The 18,316-nt window shown below is 43.0% G+C and overlaps 1 protein-coding gene across 1 annotated transcript in view; it reads right to left on the minus strand.

Annotated features, from left to right (window-relative positions):
- Positions 1 to 4,995: 4,995 nt before the first annotated feature.
- mslna (mesothelin a) overlaps positions 4,996 to 18,316 on the minus strand; it is a 37,660-nt gene continuing 24,339 nt past the window's right edge. Inside the window, exons 33-49 of the mRNA XM_055862387.1 lie at positions 15,313 to 15,525; positions 14,932 to 15,102; positions 14,602 to 14,748; positions 14,333 to 14,385; positions 12,539 to 12,671; positions 12,368 to 12,450; positions 11,019 to 11,145; positions 9,216 to 9,406; positions 9,027 to 9,117; positions 8,796 to 8,919; positions 8,454 to 8,635; positions 8,082 to 8,237; positions 7,858 to 7,991; positions 7,010 to 7,143; positions 6,680 to 6,774; positions 6,334 to 6,586; positions 4,996 to 5,611 (exon numbers count right to left, since the gene is read on the minus strand). Of these exons, the coding sequence (XP_055718362.1) occupies positions 5,517 to 5,611; positions 6,334 to 6,586; positions 6,680 to 6,774; positions 7,010 to 7,143; positions 7,858 to 7,991; positions 8,082 to 8,237; positions 8,454 to 8,635; positions 8,796 to 8,919; positions 9,027 to 9,117; positions 9,216 to 9,406; positions 11,019 to 11,145; positions 12,368 to 12,450; positions 12,539 to 12,671; positions 14,333 to 14,385; positions 14,602 to 14,748; positions 14,932 to 15,102; positions 15,313 to 15,525 (2,382 nt within the window). The 3' untranslated portion in view covers positions 4,996 to 5,516. The remainder of the gene's footprint in view (positions 5,612 to 6,333; positions 6,587 to 6,679; positions 6,775 to 7,009; positions 7,144 to 7,857; positions 7,992 to 8,081; positions 8,238 to 8,453; positions 8,636 to 8,795; positions 8,920 to 9,026; positions 9,118 to 9,215; positions 9,407 to 11,018; positions 11,146 to 12,367; positions 12,451 to 12,538; positions 12,672 to 14,332; positions 14,386 to 14,601; positions 14,749 to 14,931; positions 15,103 to 15,312; positions 15,526 to 18,316) is intronic.

Raw genomic sequence — 18,316 nt, forward strand, 5'->3', positions numbered from 1 at the left:
ACAGAACTGATTTGGCAGGCAAAAACCTGAGAAAAATCCATTCAGGAAGTCTTTTTTGGGGGGGGGTTTGTAGTTTTCTATTCAATGCCATTACAGTATCCCTTGACTTAGGACTCAAATGGCAGTTTCTATGCCTTCCACTAGATGTCAACAGTCTTAAGAAATTGTTTCAGGCTTGTAATCTGAAAAATTATGAAGTAAGAGCAGTCGGAATGAGTGGACCCTAAAGTGTCACAGAGCTTTTTCATGCACGAGACCGAGAGAGTGCCTTTCTTGTTTACCTTTAAAATTCACGACGTTATTGTCTGGTTTAAATATTATCGATAATTTAGGCTAAAAACAACCTGAGGATTGAATATAAACATCGTTTGACATGTTTCTACGAACTTTACGGATACAATTTTGATTTTTTTGTCTTCCTGTTTTGACTGCGTTTGAGCCTGTGGATTACTGAAGAAAAAGCAGTTTTTGGATATAAAGAGACTTTATCGAACAAAAGGAACATTTATTGAGTAAATTAATGTCTGCTGAGTCCAACCATATGAAGATCATCAAAGGTAAGGGATTCATTTTATCTCTATGTCACGATCGTGTGGAGGAGAGACGGATCAAAACGCAGCATGTGGAAAATAAGCCATCGGCTTTTATTTATGAAGAAGGCAAAACGAAACAAAAACACTTACAAACTATCAAAACAACAAACGACCGTGAAGCTATAAACGTAGTGCACATACACAGGCTACAAACGTTCCCCATAGACAATTCCCCACAACAAACTAAAGCCTATGGCTACCCTAAATATGGCTCCCAATCAGAGACAACAGAAACCAGCTGTCTCTAATTGGGAACCCATTCAGGCAACCATAGACTTTCCTAGACAACTACACACAACATAGACACAGCTAGACAACTATACTAAACATAAACCCAACTACTCTAAATAAACCCCCTAAACCTTACAACCACCCTGGACACTACAAAACCCACATAAATTACCCATGTCACACCCTGACCTAATTAAAATAATAAAGAAAACAAAGAATACTAAGGGCAGGGCGTGACATAGCCCCCCCCTTAAGGTGCGAACTCCGGGCGCACCAGCACAAAGTCTAGGGGAGGGTCTGGGTGGGCATCTGACCACGGTGGTGGCTCAGGCTCAGGGCGAGGTCCCCACCCCACCATAGTCAATCCCAGCTTATATCTCCCCCTACAAATGACCACCCTCATATTACCCCCACTTAATCTTTTGGGTAACATCGACACAAGGGGCAGCACCGGGATAGAGGAATAGCTCAGGACAGAGGGATAGCTCAGGATAGAGAGGTAGCTCAGGATAGAGAGGTAGCTCAGGATAGAGGGGCAACTCCGGACTGAAAGGCAGCTCCGGACAGAGAGACAGCTCTGGACTGAGGGGCAGTTCTGGATAAATAGCCGCTCTGGGCTGAGGGACAGCTCATGATTGGCTGACGGCTCTGGACGCTCATGGCTGGCTGACGGCTCTGGACGCTCATGGCTGACTGACGGCTCTGGACGCTCATGGCTCACTGACGGCTCTGGCAGATCCTGTCTGGTTGGCGGCTCTGGCAGATCCTGTCTGGTTGGCGGCTCTGGCAGATCCTGTCTGGTTGGCGGCTCTGGCAGATCATGTCTGGTTGGCGGCTCTGGCAGATCCTGTCTGGTTGGTGGCTCTGGCAGATCCTGTCTGGTTGGCGGCTCTGGCAGATCCTGTCTGGTTGGCGGCTCTGGCAGATCCTGTCTGGTTGGCGGCTCTGGCAGATCCTGACTGACGAATGGCTCTAGCGGCTCCTGACTGACTATCGGCTCTGACGGCTCGGGACAGACGGGCGGCTCTAATGGCTCGGGACAGACGGATGGCTCAGACGGCACTGGGCAGACGGATGGCTCAGACGGCGCTGGGGAGACGGATGGCTCAGACGGCGCTGGGGAGACGGATGGCTCAGACGGCGCTGGGGAGACGGATGGCTCAGACGACGCTGGGGAGACAGATGGCTCAGATGGCGCTGAGGAGACGGATGGCTCAGACTGATCCTGTCTGGCGGAAGGCTCTGTAGGCTCATGGCAGACGGGCGGCTTTGAAGGCTCAATACAGACGGGCAGTTCAGTCACCGTTGGGCAGACGGCAGACTCTGGCCGGCTGAGACGCACTGTAGACCTGGTGCGTGGTGCCGGAACTGGAGGTACCGGGCTAAGGACACGCACCTTCAGGCTAGTGCGGGGAACAACAACAGGGCACACTGAGTTCTCAAGGCGCACTATATGCCTGGTGCGTGGTACCGGACTGATGGCACGCACCTCAGGACGAGTGCGGGGAGAAATAACAGTGTGTACAGGACTCAGGAGACGCACAGGTGGCTTAGTGCGTGGTGCCGGAACTGGAGGCACTGGGCTGGAGACACGCACCATAGGGAGAGTGCGTGGAGGAGGAACAGGGCTCTGAAAACGCACTGGAAGCCTGGTGCGTGGTGTAGGCACTGGTGGTACTAGGCTGGGGCGGGGAGGTGGCGCCGGAAATACCGGACCGTGCAGGCCTACTGGCTCCCTTGAGCACAGAGCCTGCCCAACCTTACCTGGTTGAATGCTCCCCTTCGCCCGACCAGTGCGGGGAGGTGGAATAACCCGCACCGGTCTATGTAGGCGAACCGGGGACACCATGCGTAAGGCTGGTGCCATGTAAGCCGGCCCAAGGAGACGTACTGGTGGCCAGATATGTAGGGCCGGCTTCATGACATTTGGCTCAATGCCCAATCTAGCTCTACCAGTGCGGGGAGGTGGAATAACCCGCACTGGGCTATGCACCCTTACAGGAGACACCATGCGCTCTACTGCGTAACACGGCGTCTGCCCGTACTCCCGCTCTCCACGGTTAGCCTGGGAAGTGGGCGCAGGTCTCCTACCTGCCCTTGGCCCACTACCTCTTAGCCCCCCCCAAGAAATTTTTGGGTAGTACTCACAGGCTTTTCAGGCTTCCAGCCACGTCTCCTTGCTGCCTCCTCATATCTCCGCCTCTCTGCCTTCGCTGCCTCCAGCTCAGCTTTGGGGCGGTTATATTCTCCTGGTATTTCACGGTCCAGAATTTCCTCCCAATTCCAATAGTCCAGTGTAGGTGGGTCCTGTTGTTGTTGCACACGCTGCTTGATCCGATGTTGGTGGGGAATTCTGTCATGGCTGTCGTCCTCCTCTTCCTCGGACGGAGAGAAGGATCGGTGGACCAATACGCAGCATGAGGAAAATAAGCCATCTTCTTTTATTTAAGAAGAAGGCAAAACGAAACAAAAACACTTACAAACTATCAAAACAACAAACGACCGTGAAGCTATAAACGTAGTGCACATACACAGGCTACAAACGTTCACCATAGACAATTCCCCACAACAAACTAAAGCCTATGGCTACCCTAAATATGGCTCCCAATCAGAGACAACAGAAACCAGCTCTCTAATTGGGAACCCATTCAGGCAACCATAGACTTTCCTAGACAACTACACACAACATAGACACAGCTAGACAACTATACTAAACATAAACCGAACTACTCTAAATAAACCCCCTAAACCTTACAACCACCCTGGACACTACAAAACCCACATAAATTACCCATGTCACACCCTGACCTAACTAAAATAATAAAGAAAACAAAGAATACTAAGGCCAGGGCGTGACACTCTATTTCTAACTTTTGTAACTCTTCTACTGCTGGGCTAAGTTCTCAAATAATCGTAAGGTATGCTTTCGCCGTAAAGCATTTTCTAAATGCTGGTCTAAATGCTTCTTGTGAATCCAACACCGTGGTTGGATTCACAAGAAGTTCATCTTTAAACCTATGTAAAATATGTTTTGTTTTCGGAATTTTTACAATGAGTATTTCTGTATTTGAATTTGGCGCCCAGCAGTTTCACTGGCTGTTGAAGAGGTGGGACGCTACCGTTTCACGTGCCCAAGAGGTTTTAAGTGCAGAACAAATCAGGTGCTGTCATTTGTTCACATAACAGAATACAGTATGATACAGCTCACGTAGTAGAGAGAACTTCTATCCATCAAGAATCAGATTGAACCTAGTGTTTTTCTATGAGGGTCAGAAGTTGACATCAGTCTTCCATCCAGCATACAAAGCACATGTTCTATTCCAGTGGTGGAAAAAAGTACCTAATTGTCATACTTGAGTAAAAATATAGATACGTTAAGGGAAAGTTACTGAAGTAAAAGTGAAAGTCAGTCAGTAAACTACTACTTGAGTAAAAGTATTTGATTTGAAATATACTTAATTATCAAAAGTAAAAGTAATTGCTAAAATATACTTAAGTATCGAAAGTAAAAGTTTAAATCATTTAAAATTCCTTATATTAAGCAAAGCAGATGGTACCATTTTTTTCAGATAGCCAGGGTCACACTCTAACACTCAGACATTATTTACAAAAGATGCATGTGTGTTTAGTGAGTCTGCCAGAACAGAGGCAGTGGTGATGACCACGTAATCTCTTGATAAGTGTGTGAATTTGGCTATTTTCCTGTCCTGCTAAGCATTCAAAATGTATCTAGTACTTTTGGTTGTTAGGGAAAATAAATGGAGTAAAAAGTACAATATTTCCATTAGGAATGTATTACAGTAAAAGCAAAAGTTGTCAAAAATATAAATAGTAAAGTACAGATTCCCCAAAAGTATACTTAAGTAGTAGTTTAAAGTATTTTTACCTAAAGTACTTTACACCACTGGGGCTATTCCTTCATTCTTCTATTCATCTTCTTCTTCTTCAATAGTACCTCTGTTCACTTTTCAGAACTATTCAGAATATACTACACTGTCACCATGTGGCTTACCTGAAGTACTGCGAGCAGAACATACTGCGTAACAGTGACGTGTGCTATACAGGAATGTATTGTATTATGTTTCAACACTTTACTATCCAGTAATGTGAGCTGAGCACCGATGGTATATTTGCATTTTATTAATTTGAAGAAAAATATGAATAAAGGGCTCTATTTAATACGTATCACGGAAAGTTCAGCAATACAGCGTGATTCAAATTTAAAGTCAATGTTCCCACGTTAGCAGAGACTGCATTCGCGGTAAACACGGCATATTTTAGCTCAATCGGAATCTACCTTTATATTTCTATTGGGCAGCGATACTGATTGAATAGAGCCCTAACTTTACATAGGTCATATTTGTGGGTTAAGTACAAGGACAGGTATACATACTTCATGAATTTTACATTCCTTGACAGATAATTTAAATATGTAAACATGTAAATGTGCAATCTTACGGAATGTTCCAATAAGAACTCATATATAGACATATACTTGTGATAATTACATACAAGAGTGATGCTAAACAAGAATGACAAAAACAATAAATGATTAAAACGTGATTGGCTAAATAAAATATTTGTAAACTTGGTTATAAGTACAAGACGATTCAACAATTCAAAAATAAAAACAGGTTGTTGCTGTTCATTTTAGAAGATGCTTGGTCCACACTCTGGTCTCATCATCTCGTCTCACATCATCTGCAGGATGACGGTGACCAGTGCCAGACAGAGAGAGAGGGCTCCCAGGTCTTTCCCAAGATGTGCTCCTCCATCACCTACACCATCTGAGAGGTCAAATCATTTTCAGACACTTTAACATACAGTTCCCAGCAATGGAATTATCCTATGTAACTTATCCTATATAATTATCATTTGTAATTATCCTATGTAATTTATGCTATGTAATTATGGTTTGTAATTACGCTATGTAAATACCCTGTAACACGTTAATACATTAATCAGTTAATGTTAATGTCTACTTTCACTCTCACCTTTTTATATGTTCTAACAGAAAAGTATTAGCAGTGACAAGAACGTATAGTGGACTTGTTAGAAGATAATTCTATCAGTAGTCTTTAAAGGGGCAATCCTTAGTTGAAACAATAACAACAAGACACCCCGCCTCTGTTCTGGGATGGGCCATGAAGCAATGTAACCACTTTCAAATTCATAGACAGAGCTATGGACGCAAGGACTGACCATCCATGATATCAAACTTATTGTTTTAACCATGTTATGAGGCTATACAGTGTTTGTTTACATTTACAATATTTACAAATATTGGAGCAAAACAAGCTTATTTTAGGTTCTCATGGAGTGTGACAGTTGAACTCAGCTCATGTGGCATTTCTAATTGATAATCTTCAAGAATCAATGGATATATATCATTCATTTAGGAGTATATAAATAAATATAGCAACTGCAGATTGCCCCTTAAGGGTTCATCAGGATTAATGGCTATATGTAATGTAAAGAGTTGTTGTGTGGGAGGTCCACGTTTCCTTACTCTGAGTTGTGGTGACTGGTACTGGCTTGGCTGTGACAGCGTTGTGTGCTGGCGTGGTGGTGGTGTTGGTGGTGTTGAGGGGGACCACCACAGTGGAAGCTTCTTTACCTCCAGTCAGACCCAGCCGCAACATGTCCAGATCAGATTGAGGCTGCGCGATTAACCACGCATGGACAACCGTGTCATTCTCAAATGTCTTCAGATCATCCACGTTAGCACCCAGAAGTCCTTTCACCTCGCTCACGGTCAGACTCTGAGTTAAATAAATAAAGAACAGATGAAACAGGTTTCCTGTATGTACATTGTAGCCACAGGTAGAGCAGGTCCAGAGCTATCTCATACTTACAGGAATTACAGTGCTCTCAAGACCTTTGAATGTGGTTATGTCCATGTTCACATTCTGAGCTGCAAGGCTCCTTATGTCTTCAATGGGAGCACCACCTGACAAAAAAGGGGATTGCACACTTTCAGCAAGTACTGAATAGAGTACCTCAGATTGTCACACTCCATTAGCTTTACCCATTTAGTTTTCCAGTGCAATGGAACCATTGGAATAGTCCCAACAGAACAAACCCTGCCCACACGTCCCCCCCAGGCAAGCTAAATCAAGCGCACCAAAAGTAAGTGAAAAAAAAGCAAAGACTCATATCTGGTGTGTGTGTGTGTGTGTGTTTACCTAGGTAGGGGCTGATGAGTTGGTAATATGTTGGATTAGAGATACGCTGTGAGCTAAAAGAACTCTTGCTGATGTTGTATACAGCCCTCTTCTGTTCAGTGGAGCAAGAGGTCACATCCAGGGAATTGGCATTTCTTAGAAGATAAATGAGGAATGCAAAAAACTGTTATTGTTAACCAGGACTACAGTTTAGCTGACATATTGTCTCATTGTTACCCAGGACTACAGTTTAACTGACATATTGTCTCATTGTTACCCAGGACTACAGTTTAGCTGACATATTGTCTCATTGTTACCCAGGACTACAGTTTAGCTGACATATTGTCTCATTGTTACCCAGGACTACAGTTTAGCTGACATATTGTCTCATTGTTACCCAGGACTACAGTTTAACTGACATATTGTCTCATTGTTACCCAGGACTACAGTTTAGCTGACATATTGTCTCATTGTTACCCAGGACTACAGTTTAGCTGACATATTGTCTCATTGTTACCCAGGACTACAGTTTAGCTGACATATTGTCTCATTGTTACCCAGGACTACAGTTTAGCTGACATATTGTCTCATTGTTACCCAGGACTACAGTTTAGCTGACATATTGTCTCATTGTTACCCAGGACTACCGTATAACTGACATATTGTCTCATTGTTACCCAGGACTACAGTTTAGCTGACATATTGTCTCATTGTTACCCAGGACTACAGTTTAGCTGACATATTGTCTCATTGTTACCCAGGACTACAGTTTAGCTGACATATTGTCTCATTGTTATCTATGAGTTGGTAAACAGAACTGTGAAATAATTCATTAGCAGTTTTTTGCTGAGCAGGTCAGATATACTCACTTCAGACTGCTTGGCGTGATGGTCTTCAGTACGCTCACGTCCAGAGAACACAGATTAGCACCAATGGCATTTAACTCAGAGCTCCCCAAGGAGTTACCTGACGTGTTCAAGTATGTTGTGATGATTGCCTTACTCTGAATGCATCAACAGAAAGAGACCTGTATTAGAGAAAAGCTACATACAAAAAAAAGTACAAAGTACAAATGTCTCTTTCCTTAATATACCTTCGCTGTTTCCCATGGACCATCACCAAAGACCATCAGTGCTGACAGTGTGTCGATTTTGGTGATGCTCCACTTTGTGATGTCATCCAGAGTGGCCACACGCGACACAGAGCCCAGCACCTTAAGCTGCTCGTCAACAATTCCAGATGGATAAGCCTGTGGAACACAATTTATTATGATTATGGTCCTCCACTCATTTGATCTAATGATTCAATAAACCGGACTGGTCTTCGGAGAGTAATGACATTCTCGTACCTCTCCCTTCTCATATCTATGCACTGTCACTACCCTGTTATGAATACAATCAATTTCCATTCCATTCTGGGAGTCAAAGAAACAAAAGTCAGACGGCCATTTTGATGTCATCATTACCTGGTTTAGTTTGACTAAAACGATCTTCTGGAAGTTGTTATCGTCAACTTGTTTAGTGACAGCGGCCAGATTGTCTTTCAGAACGCTGGTGTCCAGACAGAGGTCAAACTGGGTCATGTCATAGCCAAAGGGGAACGAGGTGTCTGCGATGACTGACTCGGTGATGTTGCCTGTGATGCATCCTTTTGAAAAGCAACCAATGGTGAGAAAGAGAAGTTACACATACGTACACCCACCTACACACCAGACCGGTATGCAAATATGATACCCATGAAAATCTCATTGGCAAATGTATCATTCTCTAAGCTGTTTCTCCAAGATGATTTCGCATAGTGGGTTTACCTGCTCCTCGCTTGGATCTGCTGACTGAGTTGATCTGCTTGAACAATGTCTTCAGCTTCATCTTCTCTGTTTCCTGCTTCCTCAGCTGGGGCATAAAGGACTTGAGGAACTTCCCTTTCACCTCCTGTGAATACCAAACCAAACATTTTATCCAGATCAATAATTTGCACCCTTTTAACAAAGATATTTTAAAGGTGTAAACACCAAAAAAACGGTAAAGCATAAACGTACTGTTGTGAACAGGCTCCAGAAGTTTTGGGTCAGATACAGTGGCAGGGTTTCAAGGTCTTCCAAAGTTTGTTGATTCCATGTAGTCGTTTTTCTGAAAACCAAAGTTCATATTGTAAATTGCATGTACAACTTCTGTGATTTAATTAAAATCAAAACAAACTTTGTTCACAAAAGTTCTCATTCACATACCCATACTGTGTTGTCCCTGAAAGTAGGAGCGTTTCCATGGCAGTGACTTGAGCTTCGGTGAAGTCCTTGCAGTTCTTCAGTTTCTCCAGAATGAAGGGGTCAGAGTTTTGGATGTAGGAGCCGTCCATAGTGCACACCATGTTTCCCAGCACCTCCACGTGGTCTTTGCTAAGACTCACTTCACTAATTCCCTAGAAATTACACAACAACGTGATGTGTAAATTAAAATTAATTAGAGGTGATTCATTTGAATCATATGTTTCTATAAAACGTTGTTGACCTCCCAACTTTTCTAACATTCTGTAATTGTAAATGGCTATAGCTTTGGCTAGGGAAACCATACATTTTCCAACATTCCTTAGCAAAAAAGTGAACTGAAGGAGTGATAGTTCTGGTCTTGGTATGATAGTGTTTGTTTAAGAAAACCAGACTTTTCTGACTCATGCTACTATGGTAACGTAGAAACACTAAGATGCTAATGAGGAAACATGTTTACCGATTACTGCATTCCAACATTCCATCATTGTTTTATTAAAGCTGTGGACTGTTATCTAACATAGCTGAGGGGTCTGGGTATGTACTGTTAGGAGTCACTTTTCCTGCGCCACTGCACTTCTTAAAAAGGTCACAGGAGATACACTACAAAAGTATGTGGACACCTGCTCGTCAAACATCTCATTCCAAAATCATTGGCATTAATATGGAGTTGGTCCCCCCTGTGCTGCTATAATAGCCTCCACTCTTCTGGGAAGGCTTTCCACTAGATGTTGGAACATTGCTGCGGGCACACGAGCATTAGTGAGGTCGGGCTCTGATGTTGGGCGATTGGGCCTGGCTCGCAGTCGGCGTGGTTGAGGTCAGGGCTCTGTGAAGGCCAGTCAAGTTCTTCCACACCGATCTTGACAAACCATTTCTGTATGGACCTTGCTTTGTGCACGGGGGCATTGTCATGCTGAAACAGGAAAGGGCCTTCCCCAAACTGTTGCCACAAAGTTGGAAGCACAGAATAATCTAGAATGCCATTGTATGTTGTGGCGTTACGATTTCCCTTCACTGAAACTAAGAGGCCATGAAAAACAGCCCTAGACCATTATACCTCCACCAAACTTTACAATTGGCACTATGCATTGGGGCAGGTAGCGTTCTCCTGGCATACACCAAACCCAGATTTGTCCGTCGGACTGCCAGATGGTGAAGCGTGATTCATCACTTCAGAGAACATGTTTCCACTGCTCCACTCCAATGACGGCAAGCTTTACACCACTGCAGCCAACGCTTGGCATTGCGATCTTAGGTGATCTTAGGCTTGTGTGCGGCTGCTTGGCCATGGAAACCCATTTCATGAAGCTCCTGACGAACAGTTGTTGTGCTGACGTTGGTTCCAGAGGCAGTTTGAACTCGGTAGTGAGTGTTGCAACTAATGACAGCACTGTTTTGTGAGCTTGTGTAGCCTACCACTTTGCAGCTGAGCCGTTGTTGCTCCTAGATGTTTCCACTTCATAATAACAGCACTTACAGTTGACCAGGGAAGCTCTAGCAGGGCAGAAATTTGACAAACTGACTTGTTGAAAAGGTGGCATCCTATGACGGTGCCACGTTGAAAGACACTGAGCTCTTCAGTACGGGCCATTCTACTGCCAATGTTTGTCTGTGGAGATTGCATGGCTGTGTGCTCGATTGTATACTCCAGTTAGCAACCGTTGTGGCTGAAATAGCTGAATCCACTAATTTGAAGGGGTGTCCACATACTTTTGTATATATAGTGTATCTATAGATGGAGGACACAACTCTGCAGCCACTCACCAAGCAGCGTTTTGCATTGTCCAGCAGCATGTCATCCTTGTTCAGCACGCTGGAGAGGACAGAGAAGTCTGCAGAACCTGCCGCGTTGAAGTAGGACCTGCAATTGCTTTTTTCAACCTTTGCATAGCTGGAATGAAATGAACAATTATTACAGATTAATACAAATTAGCTAAGGAAATATTCCCTAAACCCATTGACCCACACATCACTCATATGAAACATCAACAGGATTATAAAATCCGATTATATTTCCTGGTAGTTTTTTTCTGAACTAAAATGCTTTCTGAACTACCAGGAAATACTTTCTTTATAGTATTGTCTGGATTATTGTATAGTATTGACTGTTAAAATCCTTAACAGGATTAGATCATGAACAGGATTAGATCATGAACAGGATTAGATCATGAACAGGATTAAATCATGAACAGGATTAGATCATGAACAGGATTAGATCATGAACAGGATTAGATCATGAACAGGATTAGATCATGAACAGGATTAGATCATGAACAGGATTAAATCATGAACAGGATTAGATCATGAACAGGATTAGATCATGAACAGGATTAGATTATGAACAGGATTAAATCATGAACAGGATTAGATCATGAACAGGATTAGATTATGAACAGGATTAAATCATGAACAGGATTAGATTATGAACAGGATTAAATCATGAACAGGATTAGATCATGAACAGGATTAGATTATGAACAGGATTAAATCATGAACAGGATTAGATAATTAATGATGCACTACTCAGAAATTGCTCCGCCATTTCCTGGTTGCTAAAATTAGAATAGATTTCCTAATTTCAGTTTATGTGACAACACAAGCATGTATTGTCCAGTGTGTATCACTTGATAGAGCACGGCACTTGCAAAGCCAGGGTTGTGGGTTCATACTGTTCGACCAGTATGAGAAAAAGTATGAAACTGTATGCACTCACTACTGTAAATAACTCTGGATAAGAGTGTCTGCTAAACGACTAAAATGTAAATATAGTGTAGAGAATTATTGTATCATCTAAACCGCTGTGAAATATCTTTTCAATTACCCCAAAAATATTGTATTTTCAACTGGTGTACAAAACTGAAAGTAAAAGACGCAAAAAACGACATTTAAGAACGGGAGCGTAGAAATAGCACACATAGAACATATCGACAGCATCTTAAGACTTGCGTTCAACGAGAATGACAGATCTATAACAGACATTTCTATGTGAATTCGTTTGCGTTTCCCAAAAGGTTACACATTGCAGCTTTAACAGGATAGATAATGAACAGGTTTAAATAACAACCATGATTAGATAATTAACACGATAACATAATTATCACGATTAGACTTACTTGTAATATAGTAGCATGTCTGAGGGATAGTCTGTAAAATTCTGGTCGAGGTCGTCTTTCAGTAAATTGTACATGCAGGTCAACTGTGGAAAAAAGATAAGAGGTCATCATGTGTGAGATGTATGAGCTATCATCGTCATCATAACTCTGACATCTTCATGTCTCACAGACCTGTGTTTCTTTCAGCACCACTTTCTCCCTAGTGATCCTCGGTCTGCAGGCATGAACCAGTCTGTGCACCGTTTTGACTGTCATGGACTGTGCTGATGTACATGTGAACCCTTGCAACACGGATGGAGAGAGCCTGTTTGTAAGAGGAGAGAGCCTGTTTGTAAGAGGAGAGAGCCTGTTTGTAAGAGGAGAGAGACTGTAGAGGAGCGAGACTGTAGAGGAGCGAGACTGTAGAGGAGCGAGACTGTAGAGGAGCGAGACTGTAGAGGAGCGAGACTGTAAGAGGACAGAGACTGTAAGAGGACAGAGCCTAAGAGGAGAGAGACTGTAAGAGGAGAGAGACTGTTTGTAAGAGGAGAGAGACTGTAAGAGGAGAGAGACTGTAAGAGGAGAGAGAATAAGAGGACAGGGTCTGTAAGATGAGAGTGCCTGTAAGAGGGCATAACCTGTAAAAAGAGAGCGCCTGTTTGTAAGAGGAGAGAGACTGTAAGAGGACAAAGCCTGTTTGTAAGAGGAGAGAGACTGTAGAGGAGAGAGACTGTAGAGGAGAGAGACTGTTTGTAAGAGGAGAGAGACTGTACGAGGACAGAGACTAAGAGGAGAGAGACGAAGAGGAGAGAGACTAAGAGGAGAGAGACTAAGAGGAGAGAGACTGTAGAGGAGAGAGACTGTAGAGGAGAGAGACTGTAGAGGAGAGAGACTGTTTGTAAGAGGAGAGAGACTGTACGAGGACAGAGACTAAGAGGAGAGAGACGAAGAGGAGAGAGACTAAGAGGAGAGAGACTAAGAGGAGAGAGACTGTAGAGGAGAGAGACTGTAGAGGAGAGAGACTGTAGAGGAGAGAGACTGTAGAGGAGAGAGACTGTAGAGGAGAGAGACTGTAGAGGAGAGAGACTGTAGAGGAGAGAGACTGTAGAGGAGAGAGACTGTAGAGGAGAGAGACTGTAAGAGGAGAGAGACTGTAGAGGAGAGAGACTAAGAGGAGAGAGACTGTAAGAGGAGAGAGACTGTAAAAGAACAGAGACTAAGAGGAAAAGAGACTATACGAGGACAGAGCCTAAGAGGAGAGAGACTGTAAGAGGAGAGAGACTAAGAGGAAAGGAGACTGTAAGAGGAGAGAGACTAAGAGGAGAGAACCTGTTTGTAAGAGGAGAGAGACTATAAGAGGACAGAGACTAAGAGAAGAGAGATTGTAAGAGGACAGAGACTAAGAGGAAAGGAGACTGTAAGAGGAGAGAGACTAAGAGGAGAGAACCTGTTTGTAAGAGGAGAGAGACTATAAGAGGACAGAGACTAAGAGGAAAAGAGACTGTAAGAGGACAGAGCCTAAGAGGAGATAGACTGTAGAGGAGAGAGACTGTAAAAGGACAGAGACTGCAAGAGAACAGAGACTAAGAGGAAAAGAGACTATATGAGGACAGAGCCTAAGAGGAGAGAGACTGTAGAGGAGAGAGACTGTAGAGGAGAGAGATTGTAAGAGGACAGAGACCAAGAGGAAAAGAGACTGTAAGAGGAGAGAGACTGTAAGAGGACAGAGACCAAGATGAAAAGAGACTGTAGAGGAGAGAGACTGTAAGAGAAGAGAGACTAAGAGGAGAAAACCTGTTTGTAAGAGGAGAGAGACTATAAGAGGACAGAGACTAAGAGGAAAAGAGACTGTAAGAGGACAGATACTAAGGGGAGAGAGACTAAGAAGAGAGAGATAACATGACAGGAAGTAGAAGGACAGAAAGACACAATAAGACAGTTGATCTGGGTTTGTTTATATGTCATGTTAACTAATTCATAACTTACTCCTCCGAGTCGATGCTTGCGTTGCTTGCTACGTTCCCGAAGAATAAAACAGCCTACAACACAAAGACAAGGAAAGAGTCTTCGTAATGACAGTTATATCTATACACGCCAAATGCATAAATTGTTCACGTGAAACCTGCTAGGAATGAATAAACCCGGTGAGCAGAAGACAATGTAAATATGTTGTTTCCTACCTCTTTTTTCAACGGCTTTTCAACATCTTGTGCTTATAAGGAAGGCCTGTTCATAAATGATGACAAGACACTAACCTGCTCTTGCTTCCATGTCTTTCTGTTAATAACCTGTACGTCAACAGGTTCCTGAGAGAAGGTCAGGAGAGCCCTGGGGATCAGTGTGGCCATGGCATCAGGTACGTTCACAACCAACGCGTTGGGGCTTTGGTTGATGGTGATAATCTAATAAGGAATGACAATGGAAAGACAACCATTTTGTTAGAACAAACAACATGTTGTAGAATTTAGGGCAAATATAGTATTTTGACAATGTGCATACTTCTTCATATTTCAGTGTGACCTACAAACTGTAAAAAAAATAAAAATAACTGTAGCCAATACAACATTGTCAGATACACCTGGTACCTTGTTGACATAGGTTTCCTGTATAATCTGTGGGGCAGCCAGCATGTTGGTGACAAACACAGAGCTCTGGGATGCTGTCAACAGCTCAGTGGCTGGGATGCTCGCTATCGCCGCTGACGGAATGCCCCCAATGAGTGTGCCCAACGACATCAACGAGGAGGCAGTGTCGATCTGTCAATCAAATAGTATTACTCTGATCAGGCTCAACCAAGTATGATTATCCAAGTTCATTAACAAATATATATGTTATCTTATCAAACAGACTTTGATCCCAACTAAACACCAGATCAAGGAATTATAAAATAGAATGAAATGAAATTACTCAAAAGGATTATAGAAGCGACTATGATTCTATGATTCTAGAAAAGATGGCGCCCTCACCTGGAAGCCTCCGGTAATGATGCTCTGGATGACTGCACTAGCCTGGCCCAGGTTCCAGCCGCTCACAGAGCCGAGTGTTGCCAGGGACGACACAAGTACTGAGGAAGAGATGGAGGATATCTGGGTGGTCGTCAGGCCACTGCTGCTGTTCCCAATGGTTGCTAGGGTGTTCCCCGTGATAGTTTGGAAATTAGCCACCAGTGCAGCAGATACCTGCCGGAAAAAAAGTAGTTTAGTCTTTAAACAAAACAGAATGCAAACACAAAGCTTACGATTTGGTTAAGCCATAATTACCCATGTCATCTCCATTTGAATCAACATCCACTGTGACCTGGTGGTCACACTGAGTAAACCACTAAATAGGGTTGATGAATTTAGGATTACGACAGGCTAGCCTTTTTTTACAATGTAAGAAAACCCCCCCAAAAAATCATTGAGTTATTAAATCCGCATACAAAACATGGTCTCTTTTGCATTCTGTAGTAAGGCAGCTCCAAAATACTGGTGTATCAGCCTAGCGCAGTGCTAGGTAGCCTAGTGGTTCGACCGTTGGGCCAGGAACCGAAAGGTTGCTAGATCGGAACCCCCGAGTTGACAAAGTAAAAATCTGTCATTAAACTACTGTTCCCCGGTAGTCATTGTAAAATAAGAATTTCTTATTAACTGAATTGCCTAGTTAAATAAATATTAAAAGTGCCAGTCTAAGAAGGCTCAAGGTCATTGGCCCCAGATAGAATGACAACAAATCACGTGATATTTACAGTAGCTTTGATTGTAATTTAACTTTCAAAGTCTTAGCTAGCAGTCATTATCGTAAATCAAGTCGACAATCTACTAGCAAATCCTTTTTAATTCTTATCATATTAAGATAAATAATGAAGATAAATTATAGATATCGGTGCTCATCAGTCATTGCACATAAAGATTACACAACAAGTTGGAAATCGCTAATTCAACAATGAGTAGTTTGGAAGGAATTAGTGGCTAACTGCAAGCAGTGCAAAGCAATCAGTAACAGTAGCCTGCTATTCAATCGAGTGGTTGTGTGTTTTTTTGCAGAGTTCCCACCATAACTCCAGAGAATGCCAGATTTTGATGACAAAGTTTGATTACAAAACCACCGCGCCACCTTCATGTTTAAGTAAGCACATCACAAGTCAAGGTGAGTCCAAAAATGTATTGTATGCTGCTGTATAAATGATGTAATATGCCAGGGAGATATGTATACTGTAGCTGAGAAAGTAATACTAAGTGTATGTTGTGTAGTAAGCTGTTAGTAGCCCAAGTGCCTCACCCTAATAAGTAGGTCTATTTACACCAACGTGGTATTGTAAACAGTTTGTGGCCGGTGTGGGCTTGTTTGTCTATAACCTGTTTTAGAGAAATGTAATCATTGAATATTGTAAAAGCTTTCATTGTCTGTTTATTTGTAAGAAACGGCCCATGTTCTGAATTCTGTCGCTGTACATTTCAAAATTGCTGAACAAATAGTTATAAAGACAAGGTGGCGGCAGGTAGCCTAGTGGTTAGAGCGTCGGGACAGTAATCGAAAGGTTGCTGGGTCGAATCCCTGAGCGGACAATGTCAAAATCTGTCTTTTTGCCCCCGAGCAAGGCACTTAACCCACTTTACCCCGGGCGCCGAAGACGTGCATGTCGATTAAGGCAGCACTCCACACATCTTATTCAGACTTCAGTTGAATGCATTCAGTTGTACAACTGACTAGGTATCCCCCTTTCGTTTACATCCGCTATCTCTCGCTCATCAAGGTCTTAATCGAAATTATGGATTTCCCCTTATCCGCTTGTTGTTCCCTTTGCCATAGTTTGTACATCTCAATTGTCAATAGAAACCACATTTGTTTAAGCAAGTCAGCCATATCAGCTATGTTTTTTTTTAAAGGCAGCAAATAAGGCTGAATGAACTGGAGCAGTGGTAAGGTGTTGGGACTGCTATTGGGACTCTGCTGTTGGGACAGCTTTATGTAGGCCCTAACCAGTTTGTGGGCACCGTTTGTCACCGTTATAGTGCAATTTTATGTATTGTTTAGTGTTGTGGCTTTTCTGGCATTCATCCCACATTTGTTTTGTTTGACCCACCAAGATTTACATGCTAAAATTGTCACTGGACTTAAGCATATCATGTGAAACTCAGAACTATGTCTGTTGGTCAAGTGTGGGACCGTGTGGCTCAGTTGGTAGAGCGTGGCGCTTGCAACGCCAGGGTAGTGGGTTCATTCCCCACGGGGGGACCAGGATGAATATGTATGAACTTTCCAATTTGTAAGTCGCTCTGGATAAGAGCGTCTGCTAAATGACTTAAATGTAATGTAAATGTTCTCCTTGTTCTATTTCTAATCATGAACCTGACGGTCGTCTGTTCTATTTCTAATCATGAACCTGATGGTCCTCCGTTCTATTTCTAATCATGAACCTGATGGTCCTCTGTTCTATTTCTAATCATGAACCTGATGGTCCTCCGTTCTATTTCTAATCATGAACCTGACGGTCCTCCGTTCTATTTCTAATCATGAACCTGACGGTCCTCCGTTCTATTTCTAATCATGAACCTGACGGTCCTCCGTTCTATTTCTAATCATGAACCTGACGGTCCTCCGTTCTATTTCTAATCATGAACCTGACGGTCCTCCGTTCTATTTCTAATCATGAACCTGACGGTCCTCCGTTCTATTTCTAATCATGAACCTGACGGTCCTCCGTTCTATTTCTAATCATGAACCTGACGGTCCTCCGTTCTATTTCTAATCATGAACCTGACGGTCCTCCGTTCTATTTCTAATCATGAACCTGACGGTCCTCCGTTCTATTTCTAATCATGAACCTGACGGTCCTCCGTTCTATTTCTAATCATGAACCTGACGGTCCTCCGTTCTATTTCTAATCTTGAACCTGACGGTCCTCCGTTCTATTTCTAATCATGAACCTGACGGTCCTCCGTTCTATTTCTAATCATGAACCTGACGGTCCTCCGTTCTATTTCTAAT

The sequence above is a fragment of the Salvelinus fontinalis genome, chromosome 15, assembly GCF_029448725.1.
Source record: "Salvelinus fontinalis isolate EN_2023a chromosome 15, ASM2944872v1, whole genome shotgun sequence".
NCBI lineage: Eukaryota > Metazoa > Chordata > Actinopteri > Salmoniformes > Salmonidae > Salvelinus > Salvelinus fontinalis.